This window comes from Pleurodeles waltl, chromosome 10, assembly GCF_031143425.1.
Source record: "Pleurodeles waltl isolate 20211129_DDA chromosome 10, aPleWal1.hap1.20221129, whole genome shotgun sequence".
Classification (NCBI taxonomy): Eukaryota; Metazoa; Chordata; class Amphibia; order Caudata; family Salamandridae; genus Pleurodeles; species Pleurodeles waltl.
The window spans coordinates 794699481-794721820 of NC_090449.1; the positions used below are offsets into that span (position 1 = coordinate 794699481).

General features: G+C 44.5%; 1 protein-coding gene across 6 annotated transcripts in view; it reads left to right on the forward strand.

Annotated features, from left to right (window-relative positions):
• The window catches only part of TAX1BP1 (Tax1 binding protein 1), a 638481-nt gene that overhangs the window by 368513 nt on the left and 247628 nt on the right, over positions 1-22340 (forward strand). For all 6 annotated transcript variants that reach the window (XM_069211447.1, XM_069211444.1, XM_069211446.1 and 3 more), the window contains one exon: positions 20872-20965. In XM_069211447.1, the coding sequence (XP_069067548.1) occupies positions 20872-20965 (94 nt within the window). The remainder of the gene's footprint in view (positions 1-20871; positions 20966-22340) is intronic.

Below are 22340 nucleotides of genomic sequence, written 5' to 3' on the forward strand. Positions count from 1 at the left end.
CAGCAGCTTCCCCCAGATTTGGTAGTGGTCAGTGCGGCGAGGAAGAGGGCCAACTCGCAGTCATCTGGAGATGCACCCCCTCCAGATACAGAGAGTTAAAAGTTTGATGCGGCAGGAAAGAGGGTAGCGTCACAGGCTGCTAATCAGTGTTGCATAGCGAACTCTCAGGCCCTCCTCGCAAGATATGACAGAGCTCATTACGATGAGATTAGCGACATCATTCAACATCTCTCCAAAGAATACCAAAAAAGAGCTCAGCAGATAGTAGAGGAGGGACAGGAAATAACTAATAATCAAATAAGGTCTGCATTAGATTCAGCTGATACTGCCGCAAGAACAGTAAACACTGCAGTGACAATTAGATGCCATTCATTGGCGTAGATCATCAGGTTTTAAACCGGAGATTCAACAGGCGGTCCTCAACATGCCATTCAACCAGCAACAGCTATTTGTCACACAAGTGGATACAGCAATAGAAAAGATGAAAAAAGATACGGATACAGCCAAAGCGATGGGAGAGCTTTACTCATCCCAATACAGAGGGACATTTAGAAAACCACAGTATGGGGGGGGGGTTCAGGCCACAGCCATCAGAACCATCCACTTCACAGACAAAGCCCTCATACCAATCACAGTATCAGAGGGGGGTTTCGAGGGTCCTTCAGAGGGCAATTTCCCAAATCCAGGGGAAAATTGCAACCTACAAAGCAAGCCACTAACAACAAGCAGTGACTTTGCCACCACCTTCCCACAACACACATTCCCTGTGGGAGGAAGACTGGAAATGTTCCACAGTCAATGGTCAAACATAACAAAGGACACATGGGTACTATCAATTATCCAACATGGTTACTGCATAGAATTCACACATTTTCCTCCAGATATTTCCCCAAAAACGCACAAACTATTGTTGCAACATCTAACAATGTTACAAACAGAGGTGCAGGCACTATTAACAAAACAAGCCATAGAACTAGTACCTCATCAACAAAAAGGAACAGGGATCTATTCCCTGTACTTCCTTATTCCCAAAAAGGACAAAACATTAAGACCAATATTAGATCTCAGGACTCTCAACCTATACATCAATTCAGAACACTTTTAGATGGTGACACTACAAGATGTAGTCCCATCACTAAAACAGGGGGAATACATGTCAACACTGGATTTAAAGGATGCCTATTTTCACATACCCATCCATCCATCTCACAGAAAATACCTCAGGTTTGTTATACAAGGAAAACATTACAAATTCAAGGTGTTACCCTTCGGGATAACAACAGCCTCCAGAGTATTTACAAAATGCCTTGCCGTAGTAGCAGCATACATAAGGAGACAACACATGCATGTATTACCATATCTCGACGATTGGCTAATAAAGGCAAATACTCAAGAGCAGTGTCAAGATCACACCCGTTACGTAATAGATACCCTACACACACTAGGGTTTTCAATAAATTAACAAAAATCACACTTGCAACACTCCCAAATCCAGCAATACTTGGGAGGTACACTTAACACTCAAAAAGAGATTGCAAGTCCAAGCCCACAATGAGTACAATCATTCCATGCCATGGTACCAAAAATACAACCAAATCAGCATTACACAGTCAGATTTGTGATGAAACTCATAGGCATGATGGCATCATGCATCGCAGTTGTCCCAAACGCACGGTTACACATGTGGCCCTTACAGCAGTGCCTTGCAAAACAATGGCCGCAGGAACAGGGTCATCTCCAAGATCTAGTGTTGATAGACCGCCAAACACACTATTCGCTTCAGTGGTGGAACCCCATAAATTTAAACAAAGGGTGGCCTTTTCAAGACTCTGTGCCTCACGCCATTCTCACAACAGATGCATCAATGATTGGGTGGGGAGCACACCTCAACAATCACAGTATACAAGGACAGTGGGACAACAAGCAAAAACAGCTACACATAAATCACTTAGAGCTGCAAGCAGTCTTTCTAGCACTAAAAGCTTTTCAACCTCTTCTGGCTCACAAACACATTCTTGTCAAAACAGACAACACAACAACAATGTACTACTTAAACAAGCAGAGGGGAACACACTCATCACAACTTTGCCTCCTAGCACAAAACATTTGGCATTGGCCAATTTACAACAGCATTCGCCTAATAGCTCAATACATCCCAGGGATTCACAATCAATTAGCAGACGATCTCAGTCTGGATCACCAGCAAACTCACAAGTGGGAAATACATCCCCAGGTACTACAAAAACACTTTTGCCAGTGGGGAACACCAGACCTAGATCTGTTCGCCACAAACCAAAACGCAAAATGTCAAAACTTCGAGTCCAGGTACCCACACCCTCAGTCTAAGGGCAATGCTCTATGGATCAACTGGTCAGGGATATTTGCTTACGCTTTTCCCCCTCTCCCACTCATTCCATTTCTAGTCAACAAACTGCGTCAAAACAAACTCAAACGAATACTTATAGCACCAACGTGGGCCCGCCAACCATGGTACACCACACTGTTGGACCTCTCAGTAGTACCTCATGTCAAACTTCCAAACAGACCAGATCTGTTAACGCAACACAAACAGCAGATCAGACACCCCAATCCAGCAATGCTCAATCTAGCAATCTGGCTCCTGAAGCCTTAGAGTTTGGATATCTAAACCTTCCAAACGACTGTATGGAAGTCATTAAACAGGCAAGAAAACCTACCACCAGGCATTGTTATGCTAACAAATGCAAAAGATTTGTCTTCTACTGCCAAGCAAAATACATCACACCGTTGGGTGCGTCCATACAAGACATCGTAGGTTACCTACTACACCTACAAAAAGCAAATCTAGCCTTTTCATCCATCAAAATACACCTCACTGCAATGTCAGCTTATTTGCAAATTAAACACACAAAATCCCTATTTAGAATACCAGTCATTAAAGCCTTCATGGAAGGACTAAAACAGATCATACCTCCAAGAACTCCACCAGTACCCTTGTGGAATCTTATTACTGTACTTACACGACTCATGGGTCCACCATTTGAACCCATGCATTCTTGTCAGATCCAATTCTTAACTTGGAAAGTGGCATTTCTAATAGCAATCACTTCATTACGAAGAGTTAGTGAAATACAGGCTTTCACTATTAAGGAACCCTTTATACAATTACACAAACAAAGTTGTTCTCCGCACAAATCCAAAATTTCTACTGAAAAGTCATTTCACTGTTTCATTTAAACCAAACAGTGGAACTCCCAGTCTTCTTCACACAGCCACACTCACTGGCCGAAAGAGCACTGCATACATTAGATATAAAAAGAGCTCTAATGTACTATATAGACAGAGCAAAACCATTTTGTAAAACAAAACAGTTGTTCGTCGCATTCCAGAAACCCCATACAGGTAACCCTGTATCCAAACAAGGCATAGCCAGATGGATAGTGAAATGTATACAAACTTGTTACCTAAAAGCTAAAAGAGAACTACTCATTACACCAAACTCACACTCCACTAGAAAGAAAAGAGCAACAATGGCCTTTCTAGGTAACATATCAACGACAGAGATTTGTAAGGCAGCCACTTGGTCCACACCTCATACTTTTACCAAACACTACTGTGTAGATGTGTTAGCAACACAACAAGCCACAGTAGGACAGGCTGTACTAAGAACGTTATTTCAAACAACTTCAACTCCTACAGGCTAACCACCGCTTTGGGGAGGATTACTGCTTTGTAGTCTATGCACAGCATGTGTGTCTGCAGCTACACATGCCACCGAACTGAAAATGTCACTTAACCAGTGTACATCTGTTTGTGGCATGTTTCGCTGCAGATTCACATGCGCCCTCCCACCTCCCCGGGAGCCTGTAGCCGTTTAGGTTGCAATCAGAAATTGTACATATGTAAATAAACATTCCTTTACCTCAACTTTGTACATACATCTATATTCCATTGCATGGACTTCTTTACTATTCTCACTCTATCAATCCTACCTTACCCTCTGCGGGAAAACAATCTAAGATGGAGATATATATATATATATATATTCACTGAAAAAAACAAAGGTTACAGGGACGTTATACTTAGGGTCACATTTCACTCGTACAAAACCAGTGAAATTAAGCAGTTATAATTATCTGAGCTAACTATAACTTACGCTCCAACAATGCACTGCTAAATACCTCACATATTACATCACTCATGGCATGGTCATTGACATCTACTGATGACCTCAAATGACATCACTGATCTGATGATATCATCCAGTGAATGTGAGTGTTTTCTAAACGATGGAGTGTTAAGCATATATACCAAGGTAGTACAAAAGTTAAAATAGTATACTTTCTGTACTACTAATCAGTGATACTATTTCGAACATATATTATGTGAGTGCCTGTGTGACTGTGTGTATCGGTGTGTGAGTGGTTGTCTGAGTGTCTTGTATATGTGTGTGAGTACCTGTAGGGTGTATAAATAGGTTTGTAAGTAGCTGTGGAGTTGAGTGAGTGGCTGTGTGAGGGACTATATTGGTGAGTGACTGGGTTTGTCAGTAGCTATATGGGTGGGTGAGTGGCTTTACGGGTGGGTGGATGAATGGGTGAGTGAGTCTGTGTCTGAATGGCTGTATGAGTAAATGACTGGCTGTGTAAGTGACTTTATGGGTAAGTGATTGGTGTATGGGTGGGTGTGTGACTGAGTGTGTAAGTGACTGTATGGGTGAGCTAGTGGGTGTCTGAATGGCTGTTTGGTTAAGTGAGCTGGTATGTCATTGTTCGCATTGTAGAGCAAGTGTCTGTGAATGGATGTAATGGTGGATGAGTGGTTGTGTGAGTGCTTGTTTGGATGTGTGAATTGGTAAGTAAATGGTTGTGTGGGTGTATGAGTGCTTGCATGGGTGAGTGGGTGTGTGAGTGGCTGTATGGGTGAGTGGCTGTATGGGTGAGTGGGTGTGTGAGTGGCTGTATGGGTGAGTGTGTGTGTGGCTCTGTGGCTATATGGGTAAGTAGCCGGTTGTGTGAGTGTCTGTGTGAGTGAGTGTGGGAGAGGCTCTATGGATGGATGAATGAGTGGTTGTGTGAGTACATGTATGGGTCTGTGAATGAGTATGCATGCATGTGGGTGGGTGTGTGTGTGTGTGAGTGGTTGTATGAGAGGTTTAAAGGGGGTGAGTGCTTCTGTAGATGATGATATCAGTGATATAATTGGAGATGTCATCAGTGATGTCACTGACCATATCATGAGTGATGTAACTAATATGTGAGGTCATAAGCAGTGCATTGTGGGGTGTATGTTATAGTTAGCTCAGGTAACTATAACTGTTGAATTTCACTGGTTTTGTATGAGTGCAATGTGAGCCTTGTAACCTTTGTGTTTTCAGTGAATTTCTGTTTTTTTTTTTTTTTAGATATTATTTCCTAACTGTAGCCATTAACATGTGACAGTGTGTGAGTGAGTGCATAGGTGTCTCAGTAGGTCATTGAGCGGGTGAGTGTGTCTGAGTAGGTCTGTAAGTGTATAAGTCTGAGTGGGTCTGTGAGTGGGTGCGAGCCTCTGGGTGGGTCAATGAGTGGGTGCGTGAGCATGAGTGGGTCTGTCAGTGGGTGCATGAATGTAGGTCTGTGTGTGCATAAGTCGGAGTGGGTGTGTGAACCTGAGTGGGTCTGTCAGTGGGAGCATGAATGTGTGAGTGGGTGCACGAGTCCCTGCGTGGGTATGTGAGTGGGTGCACGAGTCCCTGCGTGGGTCTGTGAGTGGGTGCACGAGGAGGTCTGAGTGGGTACACGAGTTCCTGAATGCATCTATGAGTGAGTGCATGAGTCTGAGTGGGTCCATGAGAGAGTGTCGGAGTCTGTGAGTGGGTCCGTGAGCCTGAGTAGGTGCATGGATGTGTGAGAGGGCCTGTGAATGGGTGCATGAGTGTCTTAAGTGTGACAATGAGTGGGTGCATGCACATCTGAATGCATCTGTGAGTGTCTTTGTGGGTGTGTTAGTAGCTGTGTAAGTGACGCAGCAACAAAGGAACCTCACCTGTCCTTTTATCAAACAAAAGTCCACAGTTTAGCACAAAATACCTACCCAAGTGGAGTTCTTTCTGCCTCCTTGGGTAAATGTCTAGTATATAAACCTCACTACAGCTGTGTAATGGTGCACAAGGTAATGTCACCGGTGATCTTGTGTGTGTTTTGGATATAGGATTGTTCCTTGTGCATCTTTATCCGGAAATATGATAATATGAATCCTCCTGTAGAGAAGACACCTAGACTACAAAGACATAAATCTATGCCAAACATGGGTCCTTCCTCTTCACTATATGAAGTTTGGTGGAGATGTCCTCATATTCCTTGGCATCAAGAACTCCTCACCAAAATCAGCGGGTAACATGCTGGGGAGGCTGCTTGTTAAGATCTCCATCATCCTGGCAAAAGGCAGGAACACGTTTAGACACTACTAAGGTAGGCACGGCCAAACACGGAAGCTTCCAAGTGATTTGGATACTTGTAGCAATTTAAAGGGAGAACATGGACTCTGCTCTCACCAGGGCAGGACATCAGAGAACTAACTGGTCACAGTCACAAACAGATTGCACTCCAATAGATCAACGATGCAGTCACCTCCACAAAGGATTTCAGATCATTTTTCAATATGGAATCGCCGAGAAAACTCACTTACTTTGTCTTTGCCAAGCCCAGGAGTTAGGATCATTTGTCTTTTACCGAAGTGGAGCTTCAGCAGAGGCACCTGCTATGTTTACATTTGTAAGTGATTCCTGTTGAGGAATAATGTCTTAGAAATGACCATCAAGGACAGATTAGGCCCAGGGGCCCGATCTCTTGGGGCCAGTCTTCATTGACTGGGGGCCGCATCCCCCCCAACAGATTTCGGGCCCGGGGACCCCATGCCCCAGGGCCCAGCCAGGTCACCTGGGTGCACTGGGCACCCAGTGTGCATGATGAGGACCGCGGGGGAACCTCAAGATCCCGTGGTCCTAGCCAGCGCCTCACCCTCCTGCAGAGTTGGCATTGCTATTGCACTCAGGGAGCTGCTAAACATGCAGCTCCCTGTGTGCTACAGCAATAATCTAATCTCTTTCCCTGCCCGCATTTCTTCAGGCAGGGAGAGAGATGAAACTTGAGCTTCCAGTGTACATCCTCCCCCCGCTTACTTTTAAAATTCGCCCAGGGGAGGTGGTGGCCCCTGGGTACTTTGAAATATTTGTAGGGGGCCCTGTGCGCCCACCTCTGTATTTTTTATTTTTTGTATTAAACCCTGCATGACCCGGGGCAAAGGGTGCATTTCTGTCTTTTTCTGTTGGTGTAGAAATTCCTTTTGATCTGATGTTGTTAACCACTTTTGATGTTGGGCTAATGTAACTAACTCTTATCCAGGTTAGCTTATGAGGACCCAGGCCTAGTGTCTCTAGCTCCCAGGTGAGGAACAGCCAGTTGACTCTTTGAATGCCTTTTCGACATCCAATGACAGGAAAGCTAGGGGTATCATTCTAAAGTTTGCTTTTCCAATCAGGTGAAGTATTCTCCTAATGTTGTCCACTGCCTGTCTTTGGGGAACAAAGCCCAGCTGGTTTGGGCCGATAAGTTGGAGAATGTGGTGTGTTAGCTTGATATCGAGTGGCAATTAGGGCTGGAACAATGCAGGTTAATGGAGAGGGTGATCTATAAAGCTAAGGGATGTATGAAGAAATGTAAAAAAAATTGGGGAGCATGGTGCGGCGAATTCAACATGTAACAGTCCAGATTGTAAGGGGAGATGGGCAGGACAAGACTACTGAAAAACTTTGTGCCGTAGTAGATTTGTAGTGCATTAAGACAGTGGTTCCCAACCTGTGGGCCGGGGACCCCTGGGGTGTTAAATCCACAAATGTGATGTGGAAAGATGTATTCTGGCAATTTAAGGGAGGGACGGATACGGATGTGTGGAATAGGGAGTTAAGTCGCATGGCTGGATGTAAGTTGAGCATATATTTTGCGAATTGTTATGTTAGTCATTTACAAATATTTTGTAATCAATGCATGGTTATGTTTAAATAAAAAAAAAAAAAAAAAAAATATATATATATATATATATATATATATATATATATATTTTTTTTTTTTTTTAATGACTTTATCCTGAAAAGACAGTTGATTGAGTTCCCAAGTTCCTTCATTATTCTATTATTAAATTGGTTGGAGCTCAGATTATTAATTATAGCCCTCACGGTTTCCCTGGTGTGGTTCTTGGTGCCCCAGCTCTGTGTGCATAAATAATGAGGATCTTGAAAATCTTGTTTTTTTCTGAGCATGACATGGAACAAGGATTTATACAACTGGAGCATGTTGTCACCTTCCTCATGTTCCCATATTCTGTGAATGTGCACATAGACACGTCTTGATCTATCCTGTAGGTCCGTCCATTTCTTCCAGAGCTCCTTAATTTTTTCTTCTACGTTAGCATTGGAGTCTTGCATTTTTTCCACATTCTTAACTTGTGACAAATATGTCTTCCTCGCTCAAATGCACGCGTTGTATCTCCTTAGTGACTTCTTTGCAAATGCTGGATGCTTGGTTGATCTTTGGGGTTTGTAAATGTGTAGTGACCATATGCGAGAGTTTGTCATGGAGCTCACCCAAGCAGGTTTTTAGGTCCTCCTTAGTTATGGATGCACTTGTTTCTCCTTTCTCGATTACCATTGCCATACTGTCTTTTGGTGAAAAATCAAGTGGCACCACTGTTAATAAATCTGATTGTCTCTAAAAGTCTCAAATACTTTTTTGTGCTTTCAGCTTTTTTACTCATGTAAGCTAGAGTCATAGTCTAATTCATGAGGTTACCTAATCATCTTGGAGGGGGAATGCCAACCAGGATGCGATGGGGATGAGGACAGCTGGCACAGTGAGTTAATTCACCCCTGGATAGTGGTCCGTTTATGGTAAAGAAGCCTTCTAGTTTACAGGAGGCAAATATTGAATGTCAAATGGTTTTATTTGCTGGCCCATGCAGAGCTGCCACTATTCAAATGAGGGTGTAATTGTTTCCAGGGTGCCACAAGATGTTGTTAAACACCCTTGCCTATCGAGCTTTAAGGCCTGGTGGAGCCAAATATGCACTCAGACCGATTCTATGAAATATAGAAAGTAGACCACCTGAATAATGACGCCAGCAGCCCATCTGCTGTCCTGTCTGAGAAGTCATTGGTGTTTACGACCTGTCTCTCCTTGTGACTCCCCACTCCAAGTGCCCTTCTCTTTGATTCTCACCTCTCTATCCACGATGGCCACTGGGCTCTTACAAGGTTGCCTCATTGTCAGGTTTGAGGATGCAGTACGCCTCCAGATGGCTGTCACAGTCAGAATGCTCTCAAGTGAATGCACTCTCATGCAGGCAGCAAAGGTGTCTCTTTCGCTGCTCAAACGTTTCTCCTATCAGCTCTGCTATGCTTCTGACAGAGGTATTGGCATCTCTGGTTTAGCGAAGTTTAGTGTGCATGCTGGGAATGGCCTAAAAACGGACCCAAGGATCAGCACTCATTAGCCAGTTTACATACTTGTCTGGCTGCATGCAACGCCGCAAAACTATGTTTTAAACATAGCTGATAGTAATCATATACAATAAAGTGCATACAGGAAGCAAAATTGCAAACTGTATCGCATTTTGTGGCAAATGGAGGGACAATGGAGGAATCTGGAAAGCAGATTGATTATTAGTAAGCGCTCTCTGCATAATAAGTAAATGAGTCATGTTATTTAAGGGCACACACCACTTAGCTTTTTCAAAACGTTTTTCTCTTAATGTTTCTAGTATTTATTAATTGCAGTTCTGCTGGCTATTTACATACTTTTCACAGAATTCTTAATGTTCCTAGCATCTGTTTTGTGCATTTAATTTTCTGTCACAATTCTGACCCTTTTCGGGACACCGTCTGTCAAACCCTCAGGGAATTTGTGTTATAATACATTAAGCACTACAATAAGAGTAATTTTCCTTAATTCCAAATAATAAATGTTTTGTAAGTTCATCCATATTATCCATCCCCACCCCCCTCCCCCAACCATCCCCCTCCCGAGTTTGTTCATATTACTACGCAAGCCATCACATAGGCTCACAGGAAGGCTGTCTGTTACGGGAATTAATGGACCAATATGGCCGTCCTGCAACGTTAAACCATAGTGAACTTTGCAGTTGTATGGCTTCAATACTTTTTTTCTTCTTTTTTTTAGAACAATCATTTAAACCCTTGCTTGCTGGGTACAACCGGGAGCCGTCCGCAGCCATGGTGCTTGTGTGCTGAAGACGGCTCCCAGCCGCCCTCGCACACGAGTCATGAAATCCTTCTGGTGCGGGCACTAGAGTGATTTTCTTTCGGCCTCGAGAGGTAGGGAACAACTTCTCCACCTCCCGAGGGTGTTTTGGGTTTTCATTCAAATGACAATCAGCGATTGCGGCACACTGACGTCATTTCAATGAAAACAAAAGTGAAATGAACAGATTGCCTAATTTCACTATCCCTGCCTCGGTGCTCAGGGGATTATCTCAGCCCCCAGAGCACCGAGGCAGGTGGGAGAAGTATCGTTGGAAAGGGGTGAATCTCCCCTTTCCAGTGGTACCCATATAAGTGGATCCCTGCTTGGGGATCGCCCAAGGAGCGTGATCCCCCAAGGATCCACCCACTAGGCACCAGGGAAGGGGTAAGGCGTTTGGTCCCCCTGAGAATTTTGGGCATATTCAGACTTTCTACCCCCTGCCGGGGATTTTTTAAATTTAATTTAGTGTAGTGGAGGGGGTGGCCCATGATGGCCCTATCAATGCTCCAGCTCCCCCAAAAAATGGGCACAGTCTTTCTCCTCCTCCCCTTGGAAGGCAGATGAAGGCAATATCCCCCTGATCTGCCCCCAGGAGGGGCAGAAAGCCTATTAGGCACCGGGGACTATTAGTGGTGGGGGCTGCCCAGACTGGGCATGGCAATGCCCCACACCCACCTAAAATGGATGCAATCTTTCTGTCCACCCTGCTGACTAAAGCATCTCATTCCAGTGGCAAGGAAAAGGAGATCTCTCTTTTGGGTGTGGATTTCACATATGGGCCAGCAGAGCTTGGCTAACTGCCAGTATCGTCCCACTTGCAGTGGTGAGCGACTGCACTTTTTGGGCTTGGGTAGGCTGCTATCTGGAAAAACCTACCAGAAGTGATTAGGTGACCTAGTCACTTCTGAAAAGTAGACATCTGGGGAGGTCCAGGATGGTGTGCTTCAAATGCATCCCACACCATTTTCTTATCCTCAATGTCCTGCAAAACTCTCAACTGTGCCTGAAGTCACACATTTTCTGTTATATAAAGTTCCAAAATCTGCAGGAATCCACAAAATTCCTACCAGCCAGCATTGCTCCACCTGTGCCAATAAAAACTCTGCCCCTTGTGTAGCTGGGCCTAGTGCCAGCGACAGAAACAGACTCCATTGAGGTCATTAGGTGTCTCCACGCAAGCGCTCCCGTTGTCCTTGGTTTGAGCAGTTCCTGTTGTGGCACTAGGCCCAGCCACACAGGTGGGGCAGCGTTTTTATTGGCCCTGGGGGTATTGCTGGGTGGTAGGAATTTTATGGATTCTTGCAGATTCCAGAAGTTTCCATCACAGATGAGGTTTGCAAGGGGTTGTGGGTAAAGAAATGTGGGGAAAGGCACACAAGTCAGCCCACCCTGGATATCCCTATGTGTCTAGTTTTAAAAAATGTACAGGTTGGCTAGGTTTTCTTATGTGCCAGTTGAGATATAATCCAAAATCCACAGCTAGGCACATTACAGAAAACAAGTCAGTTTTCTGTGAAGAATGTGAAGTGTCCACGTTGCATTTTTGGGTGTTTCCTGTCGTGGGCACTAGGTCTTCTCACACAAGTGAGGTACCATTTTTCTAAAGAGTTGGGGGAATGCTGGGTGGAAGTACGTATGTGGCTCACCTCAGATTCCAGAACTTTGCATCACTGAAATATGGCATAAATGTGTTTTTTAGACAAATGTTGAGGTTTGAAAAGGATTCTGGGTGACAGAACCTGGTGAGAGCGCCACAAGTTGCCCCAACCTGGATTCCCCTAGGTGTAGGTGTCTAGTTTTCAAAAATGTACATGTTTGCTAGGTTTCCCTAGGTGCTGGCTGAGCTAGAACCCAAAATCCACAGCTAGGCACTTTGCAAAAACGAAGTCCATTTTCAGTGGAAAATGTGATGTGTCCACGTTGAGTTTAGGGGCCTTTCCTGTTGTGGGCACTAGGCCTACCCACAAAAGTGAGGTGACTTTTTTTATCAGGAGATGTTCTGCTATTCTGTGTTCCCTCACAAGTGTGATTACCAATTGTCTTTCTCTGCATTTATTCCTTCCCAAATGTAAGACAGTGTGTAAGAAAGAAGTCATTTTGAGAAATGCCCTGTAATTCATATGCTAGTATGGGTCCCACAAATTCAGAGATGTGCAATTAATCACTGCTTTTAAACTCCATATATTGTGCCTATTTCAAAACTACCTAGGTTTCCTTGATACCTATTTTTCATTCTTGCAATTTTACCAAATTAATTGCTGTATACCTGGTTCACAATGAAGAACTATTGCAAGGTGCAGCTCAGTTATTGGCTCTGGGAACAGAGTGCTCGGTAAACCTATAAGCCCTATATATCCCCTCAACAAGAAGGGTCCAGTGCAAACAACAGTATATTGTTTTTAAAAATCTGCCATAGAAGACATTACAGATGAAAACGTAGACATAAATAGCTGTTTTTTTAACTCAATTTTTTATTTTTTTTATTTCAACTGTTACTTTCTAGAGGAAAGCATTGAAGGATCTACATAAATGACCCCTTGCTGAATTTTAGAATTTTGTCTACTTTTCTGAAATGTATAGATTTCCAGGATCCGCCATTAATTTTACAGCCATTTCTACCACTAACTGGTAAGAGGTTGAAAGCACAAAAAATAGGAAAAATGGGCTATGCCCAGAAAAATCCTGAAACTGTGTTGAAAAATGTGTTTTTCATGATTCAAGTCTGCCTGTTCCAGAAAGCTGGGAAGATGGTAATTTTAGCATAGTAAACTGTTCGTTGATGCTATTTGCAGGGGAAAAAACATATGCTTTCTTCTGCAGCACTTTTTCCCCATTTATCTCCCCCGGCCCAAAAAAACACATTTTACCTGTATTTTGGCTAATTTGTCAGTCCCCTACAGGGGAATCCACAAACCCTGGGTACCTTTACAATCCCCAGGATGTTTGCAAAAAAGGATGCAAATTTGGTGTGGATAGCTTATGTGAACAAAAAGTTTATGGTAGCGCGAACTACCCCAAATAGCCAAAAAAAGGCTTAGCACAAGACCGGGGACAAGGCTTAGCAGCGAAGGGGTTAAATCTAATGAAAGGTAAATATTTATAAAGTGTAGCTAGTATATACATAATTTAAAAATAAAATAATCTTGCATGAAAATTAAACCAAAGTCTTTGCTCTATTTCTTCTGTAACTTATGAATTTCAGCATGATGTTCATGTGATTACTATTTCTATTCAAATATTATAGAATTTAAAATCGATTCTGGTTTCACACTGATGAGGCAGGAACAATGGAAGCAAACCTAGCAAGTAGAATCATTTTCATATTCTAAAAAATGAAGTCTAGAACTTCATTCAAGTTACATATTTTTAGTTGCATGCCACTACTAAGCCAAACTTTGCGTGAATTTTAACAATCCATCAGTTTCTTTGTTACTCTAGTCCCTCCTTCTCGTGCTTTGGACAGCTTTGAGAATGTTTTCAGAAATCTGAACAAAATAATATTAGGCATTCTATTATATTTATCTTTGCCTTTTTCTGCATTGTTTACGGATTGTCACATCATTACCCTTTACTTCCAGTTTCCAGTAGTCTATCCATTCATGAATGTAGTACAGTCTGAGGCTAATGTCCTTAATTAGGGGAAGGTTTAAAGAATTGATCGTGAAGTATAGCTACATTTGCAATGTAAAGAAAATGGTAACATGCACATTGCAAGCCTCTGCAGAGTAGAAATTATCTGTCTCCAGTTAAGACACCTCTTCTAGATGTTGTATTCTGAGGACCATAAAAATGAATGTCCTGGAAAGCTTTTCGAAAGAGAAAGGACCATTTTTTAATATTATTTTTATTAGATTTTCGTTGCATAACTTTTTCAGTGGATGCATGAACAGTCAAACGCAAGTAATATGGAACAACATGCTTATTGCTTGTCCCATATTTAAACTGAAATAATTTGTGCTCATTTGGCATTTACGTACATATGTCAGTTATATTTAGAAGAAACATTTAATTTAATAAAATTAAAAATCTAAATAAAATTATTAACAGATATAAAACAATTAAATGTGCCCATGGTCAATACTAATTTGTCACAAAGCATTGGAAACATTTTGCTAGGGTAATTGTTAATAGACACGTATCACAAGTTCATAACCACTAAACTTACTCTTGTCATGTTGAATTGTTATTGTTGCATAGTATTCCAGAGCTTTCAGCTATAAAAAGAGCCGTCATGGTAGCAGCTCATAGGGAGATTAATGCTTTAAAAATTGATGAAAGATCTAGAGATGACTAAAATTTGCTGAAAAATAGGAAATATGTTTTTGTTAATTGAGCAGGTAAAAAATATTGCCTTTCAACCTTAGTAGGCAGTTTTAGAACATATTTCTCAAACGTGTTGTTTATGTTGTCTTTCTGATGGATACAACTACCTGTGGATTCCTCACCTCATGAATACTCCCATGGCGCCAGCATTCGACGGAAATCTTCTTACTAGTCTCTGCACGTCGACGAGGACGTCACTGTCTCGCACGCGACGCCGTCTGACGTCATACAGGCAATAAGAGGTCCTCGACGACGTGCGGACGTCAGTTCCCTTTTTTCCGTGCATTCGAAACGGTTATCTTCGAGGGAGCAACTGTTACTCTTGCGGTTACAGTGTATATCTTGCTGCGTACTCTTTCTCTGTGGAAATAATGTCGCAGAGAAAGTCTGGATTTAAGCCTTGTCGTGAGTGCGGAGGCAAGATGTCGGTGACGGATCCTCATTCCGATTGCCTTTGGTGTTTGAGCTCCGACCACGACGTCTCGACTTGTGATTCATGTCAGCACATGAATCCGAAGGCCCTTAAAGAACGTGAGGCGAAGCTGTTTATGGCCAAGTCAAAGGAGAAGCTTCACAAGAAGTCTTCTCCAAGACATCGGCGTCATCGAGACTCCCGGCGCCGTAGAGAATCTCGGCGTCATTCAAGGGAGGCTCGTTCCAGGTCTCCGGATCGGCGCCGAAAGACATGGGAGATCAGCCCCACGGTGACGCCGCATCCTTCGACGCCGTTGCCCTCTCCGGCGTCACCAACTTCGCCTGGACAGGCGTCGGTGATTGAGGTATTGGAGTCTCAAGTGTTTTCTCCGGCGCAGACGCCGAGGCCGGCGTCGGGGTCGCCTCCGAGACAGGCACCCCAGTATCCGGCTTTTCCCACCCCTGGAGCCGATAGTTCCGCATTCTTGAATGCGATGTATGCCATCTTCCAACAGATGGCTCCAGGGGGTGCTCCGGCTGGGCCTTTGGCCTTTTCTTTGGGTGATCCTGCGCCTCTTCGGCCGGCACCCTTTATGCCCTTTCTCCCGTTTGGGAACGTGGGCTCGGCGCCAGTGTCGGCGCCGGTGGCCGCTCCGGTGTCTTCGGAGGGATTGGCCCCAGGGATTTCCATCCCGTCGACGTCGAGATTTCGGCCTGTGACTCCGGTGGGTCCATCTGTTTCAGCTGCTCTTCAGTCGGCGCCGAAGTTACCCGTGGCGCCGGATGCGGCGTCGGTGGCTTCGGAAGATCGGCGCCGATCTCCGACTTCGGCGGAGGCATTGTCGACTCCGCGGATTGAGCAACGACTGCATTCAAGGAGGCGTGCTCTCCGGGTACTAGAAGAGCAGGAGTACCAACGAGCCCTAGAGGAAGGAGAGCTAGAGGACTCGGGTGATGGGCTGCGTGGACTGGAGTCGGCCAGTGGGCTGGACACTTCCCCTGAGTGGGACCTTTCGTCCCCGGGGGAATATACTGAGGAAGCTGCTTCCTTTCATACAGTGGTACGGAAGGCAGCTAGTTTTTTGGACCTGCCTTTGCCGGTGGTGGAGGCGAAACAAAACCTTTTGACGGAGGTGTTGCATCCGGCCTCAGCCGCGGCGGAGCCTCTGTTACCTTTTAATGACGCTCTGCTGGATCCGGTTTTAGAGGTGTGGAAGAGGCCGGCATCTTCCCCAGCAGTTCACAGAGCCGTGGCCAGGAGGTATCGGACGGCTCCAACTGATCCTGGTTTCCTATCTAGGCACCCTACGCCGGAGAGCTTGGTAGTGCAGGCCTCCTGTTCGTCCAAGTCAGCGCCTGGTTCTTTCCCGACGGTGCCTGGGGACAGAGACTCAAAAAAGCTAGAGGCGCAGTCGAAGAAGATTTTTTCGTCCTGCAGTCTGGCGTTAAAAGCCACTAATGCGACCTGTATCCTGGGGAGGTATATTCATGCTCTGATGGATGACATCTCCTCTTCGTTTACAGAGCTTCCCCAGGGTCTTTTGGATCTTGTCTCTGATGCCCAGGCTGCTGCGACCCAAATTATCCAGACGGGACTGGATACCACCGACTCGGTAGCCAGAGCAATGGGCACAACTGTGGTGGAAAGGAGACAGGCCTGGCTCCGTAACTCGGGCTTTTCGGCAGATGTACAGTCCACATTGTTGGATCTCCCGTTTGATGGGGACAAACTGTTTGGGGCTAAGGCTGATTCGGCCTTGGAACGTTTTAAGGAGAGCAGGGCCACGGCTAAGTCGTTGGGACTCCAAGCTCCTTCTTCCACGGCCTCTTCCAGATTCTCCAGGAGGTTTTGTGGATTTGGGCGTGGCTCTTCCTCCTCTTCCTTTCGGGGAAGATATCAGCAACCTGCCTCTTCCCATCCCTATAGATCTTTTAGGGGGAGGGGTAGGGTCCGCACCAGGGGAGCCTCTCAGCAGCACTCTGCCTCTTCCTCATCCTCTGGCGGGGTGCAGCAGGGGAAGCAGCCTTAGGCTTCCACCATTTCCCACTCACTCCTCTCCTGTAGGGGGAAGATTACAGCATTTTCTCACCAAATGGGAGACTGTTACGTCGGACACTTGGGTTCTCAGTGTTGTGGGAAAAGGCTACACCCTTCCCTTTCGGGAGTTTCCGCCCCTCATCCCGCCCCGCCCTTCGTATTGTTCACAAGAACACCTCCTGTTGCTAGAACAGGAGGTAGAAGTCCTCCTTTTAAAGGGCGCGGTGGAGTTGGTCCCGGAGCAGGAAAGGGGTCAAGGAGTTTACTCAAGGTATTTCCTGATTCCCAAGAAGGATGGTCGTTTGAGACCAATTCTGGACCTGAGGATCTTGAATTGGTTCCTCAAGCAGGAAAAGTTCAAGATGCTGACCCTAGCACAGGTGCTTTTGGCGTTGAACATGGAAGACTGGATGGTGTCTGTCGACTTGCAGGATGCTTACTTTCATATCCCGATACTCAAGTCACACAGGAAGTATCTCCGGTTTGTGGTGGGATCGCAACACTACCAGTTTGCGGTCCTTCCGTTTGGTCTTACTTCAGCACCTCGAGTCTTCACGAAGGTGATGTCGGTGGTTGCGGCAGAGCTCAGAAGGAAGGGGATAGCAGTATTCCCTTACTTGGACGATTGGTTGATCAAAGCCAAGTCCCCGGAGCTTGTGTTGCGTCATCTGCAGTCAACAACCCAGTTGTTGTTCGACCTGGGCTTTTCGGTGAACGAGCCCAAATCTCACCTAGAGCCCTCTCAGCGCCTCCTGTTCATAGGGGCAGTACTGGATACAACATTGGGTCGGGCCTTTCCTCCGCCTCAGCGGATTCAAGATATTCAGGATTTGGTTCCAATGTTTCGAAATGGAGCGGTAGTTCCAGTCCTCAAGGTCCTTCGTCTGCTCGGTCTTTTTGCCTCCTGCATTCTGTTGGTCACGCATGCTCGCTGGCACATGAGGTCTCTTCAGTGGTGCCTCCGAAGGCAGTGGTCTCAACACAGAGGGGATCTAGAGGGTACTGTCAAGATCTCCAGAGATGCTGCTGTGGATTTGAAGTGGTGGATTGCAAGCAACAATCTTTCACAAGGAAAGCCGTTCCAGCAGTCGCCACCAGTGGCCACAGTCATAACGGATGCTTCCACTCTAGGGTGGGGAGCTCATCTGGGGGATCTGGAGATCAAATGTCTTTGGTCTCCAGAGGAACAGATTTTTCACATCAATCTGTTAGAGTTACGGGCTGTACGTCTGGCTCTCAAGGCCTTCCTCCCTTCCCTTCGTGGTCAGTCGGTACAGGTCCTAACTGACAATACTACCACGATGTGGTACATAAACAAGCAGGGAGGAGTGGGGTCGTACCTTCTCTGCAGAGAAGCTCTTCGACTATGGTCCTGGGCAAAGGACCATCGGATTTGCTTGATAGCAAACCATCTGGCCGGAGTCTTGAACGTGCGTGCGGACAGTCTCAGTCGCCACTTCTCGGCAGACCACGAGTGGCGTCTCCATCCAGATCAAGTCCATTTAATCTTCCAGAAGTGGGGGTTTCCTCTGGTAGATCTGTTCGCCACTCGAGAGAACGCGCATTGTCCGTTGTTCTGCAGCCTTCAGTATCCGATGCAGGAAGCATTGGGGGACGCGTTTCAAATGACCTGGTGCGGCCAGTTGCTTTACGCGTTTCCTCCCATACCCTTGATTCCTCGAGTATTGAGGAAGATTCGCCAAGACCGGGCTCTAGTAATCTTAATAGCTCCGGATTGGCCAAGGAGGGTGTGGTACTCCGACCTTCTCCAACTCTCAACGTGCCCGCCGCTCCGTCTCCCTTTCAGGGCAGACCTCCTCTCACAGTCGCAGGGGCAGGTTCTATACCCCAACCTCCAGAGTCTGCACCTACATGCCTGGAGATTGAACGGGGCAACCTGAGTTCCTTCTCTCTCCCGCCTGAGGTAGTGGATGTTATATTAGCGGCCAGGCGACACTCCACTAAATCTATCTACGCTAATAGGTGGTCTAAATTTGTTGCGTGGTGTGGAGAGAGGCAGATTGATCCTTTACATGCTCATCTATCGGACGTTTTGTCTTTTGCTCTATCTCTGGCGCAAAAAGGTTGTGCAGTGGCTACCATTAAAGGTTATTTATCGGCCTGGTCAGCCTTCATATGTCTTCCAGACCAACCATCTTTATTTAAATCCCCTATTGTTATCAGATTCTTGAAAGGTCTTCTAAATCAATATCCTCCAAAGCCATTCGTTATGCCGCAATGGGATTTGTCCTTAGTCCTGACTTTCCTTATGGGGTCCCCTTTTGAACCTATGCATTCTTGCCCCTTGAGGTATTTGGTTTTAAAAACAGTCTTCCTGATAGCTATAACATCAGCAAGGAGAGTGAGTGAGTTGCAGGCCTTATCAGTAAAACCCCCTTATACAACTTTTTATGGGGATAAGGTGGTGTTGAGGACCAAGGCTGCTTTCCTCCCGAAGGTTGTTTCACCCTTCCATTTGGCTCAGGCAATTACTTTGTCCACGTTCTATCCTCCGCCTCATCCTTCCAAAGAGGAAGAAAGACTGCACCGTCTGGACCCAAAGAGAGCGTTGAGCTTCTTTATCGATAGAACAAAGGATTTCAGGCTGGAGGATCAGCTGTTTATTGGATACGTGGGCAAGAGGAGAGGAAAGGCAGTCCACAAGAGAACACTATCCAGGTGGGTTGTTCTTTGCATTAAAATATGTTACTCTTTGGCAAAGAAGGATCCTCCTGAGGGCATTAGAGCTCATTCCACCAGAGCTAAGTCGGCCACTTCGGCCTTAGCCAGAGGTGTTCCTGTGGTCGACATCTGCAAGGCCGCAACTTGGTCGTCCCTTCACACTTTTGCAAAACATTACTGTTTAGATTCTGAGGTTAGAAGGGACGGCCATTTTGCACGGTCAGTGCTGCAGGATTTCTTGGTTTGACCATTTAGGCACCCACCGCCGGGCGTGGTACTGCTTTGGGACTCTATTCATGAGGTGAGGAATCCACAGGTAGTTGTATCCATCAGAAGAACGAGTTACTTACCTTCGGTAACGACTTTTCTGGTGGATACATTAGCCACCTGTGGATTCCTCACGGTCCCACCCGCCTCCCCGTTGCCTTTATGGTCTTGCCAAGTAATCCTTGAGTGCGCTCCTCTTGGTCTTTGAGGGTGCGATAGATGTATATATATAATATATTTATATATATATAGGTATATGTGTATATATCTTTATGTATATACTTGGTGTGTGTATATATTTTAAAAGAGAGAGTTTTATATATATATATATATATATATATATATATATATATATATGTACATAAAAAGATTTACAGTTATTCATACAATGTGGTGTATTTTTACAATATAATGGATGTTGCTTTGTTCTTTCATTGCATTGCCTGGTTGTTCTCATGCACGTAAAAAATGATTGGTACTGACGTCCGCACGTCGTCGAGGACCTCTTATTGCCTGTATGACGTCAGACGGCGTCGCGTGCGAGACAGTGACGTCCTCGTCGACGTGCAGAGACTAGTAAGAAGATTTCCGTCGAATGCTGGCGCCATGGGAGTATTCATGAGGTGAGGAATCCACAGGTAGCTAATGTATCCACCAGAAAAGTCGTTACCGAAGGTAAGTAACTCGTTCTTCTCGTTCATTCTTTACCCAGCCTATTTTATGTTTTTTTTTTTCTTTTGCATTATTTTGAAATGTTGCAAATATATTTTAAAAAATTGAAAACTTTCCCAAATTTGGGTCTGTGAAACTAAAAATTCTAAGTTATCTTTCTTTCTTTTACTGAGAATATAATGATGTTTCTAACTTTAGAAAATTGTAGTGAATCCGCAGTTGACGGAGTTTTCATCGAGCAAGAACCATTCTCCAGTGCCAGTTGCTGAGATAAAACAGCCTGTGCTTTCAGGTATATAAAAATATATATGTATATTGCCTGTTGTATCAATTTCCTTATGCTTTTTTATCAAATGTAGCTTTGCAGGGTGTAAGCAAACAGTTAGGGATAAAAATAAGTAGTGGTAAGCTTCAAAGCTAATTTTTAATGTGTGTAGGCTGCTCTTCCTTTAGAATACCCTACAGATATAGTTCACTACTTTGTTGCTGTAATTTGTGTTTTAACACACCAACTATGTGAAATTTAGTTTTCAGTCCCAAGCTAAACTCTGCTAATAAATATGTTTTACTTGTTGGAAATTCGTGACCATTGGTAATAAGATTTGCAGCACAAAGACTGACCATGAAAATAGCTTCTTTTGAACCTCTAACATTGTGCCCCAGTAGTACAAGCTTTTCTTTTCCGATATGCACTAGCCCAGTGGTTCCCAATATGTGGTCTGGGGACCCCAGGAGATCTGTTAAGCCTCCTCAAGGGGTTCACAACCGCTTACAAAATTAAATAATATTAACAGATTATTAAAATGTATATAAATAAAGTGTCTAAATGTACAATTGCAATGTTTAAAACATACTATAAATGTCAAGGAATTTGAATTTGGAGGCTAAAAAATAAATTGGTATCCCCATATAGATTCGTGGGAGCAGCATATTTGTTTGCAAATTAAATTAAATGTGTGTTTGATGAATGCTTGTTTGTGTATTTTTGTGTATTGTTTTGCATTTCAAATCATTGACAATGTTTAGGCTGTGGTCCCTGCTTTCAGTAATGACTCATTGGTGGGGGAGGTTCTCAGATTCCAATAATGATTCAGTGTGGGTCCCCTGGTTCCAGTAACAATAAACTGGGGGTCCACAGAAGTCAAAAGGTTGGGAACCACTACACTAGCTGGTATATTGGTTATAATGGTTGATGAAAGAAAGATATTTTGCTGTAGTAGAAACGTATAAAATACGGTCCACCACAAATGTGGAAAAATGAGCCTGGGAAATGAAGGAGAAGGAATGGGTAGTCACTGTTCTTCTAACTTGTTCAATGTTCACTTTAAAATATTGATTCTACAGCTTATGAATGAGATAGGTATCAAAAGAATTGGGGAAGTGTTGGTATGTTGCTGGGAGACAATCAGATAACCTAAAAGTTATCACATACATTCAACAGATTTTGAAGATTAGAGCCTCTTTGTACCCTCTAGTGTTAATGCCCTGTTTCTGAGGATGGCTTGAAAGTAGAACCTGAAGCAGGCCACTTAAGTAGGAAGGTTTACTCTGAAGCCCTAACAAAGGTTGTGGTTCTTGCAAAGTAAAAGGCTAAACTTATGATTGTGCTTGCTATAATTGCTGATAATTAGTCAAACCAGAATCCAGAGCAGGGTGTAGTGCCATCC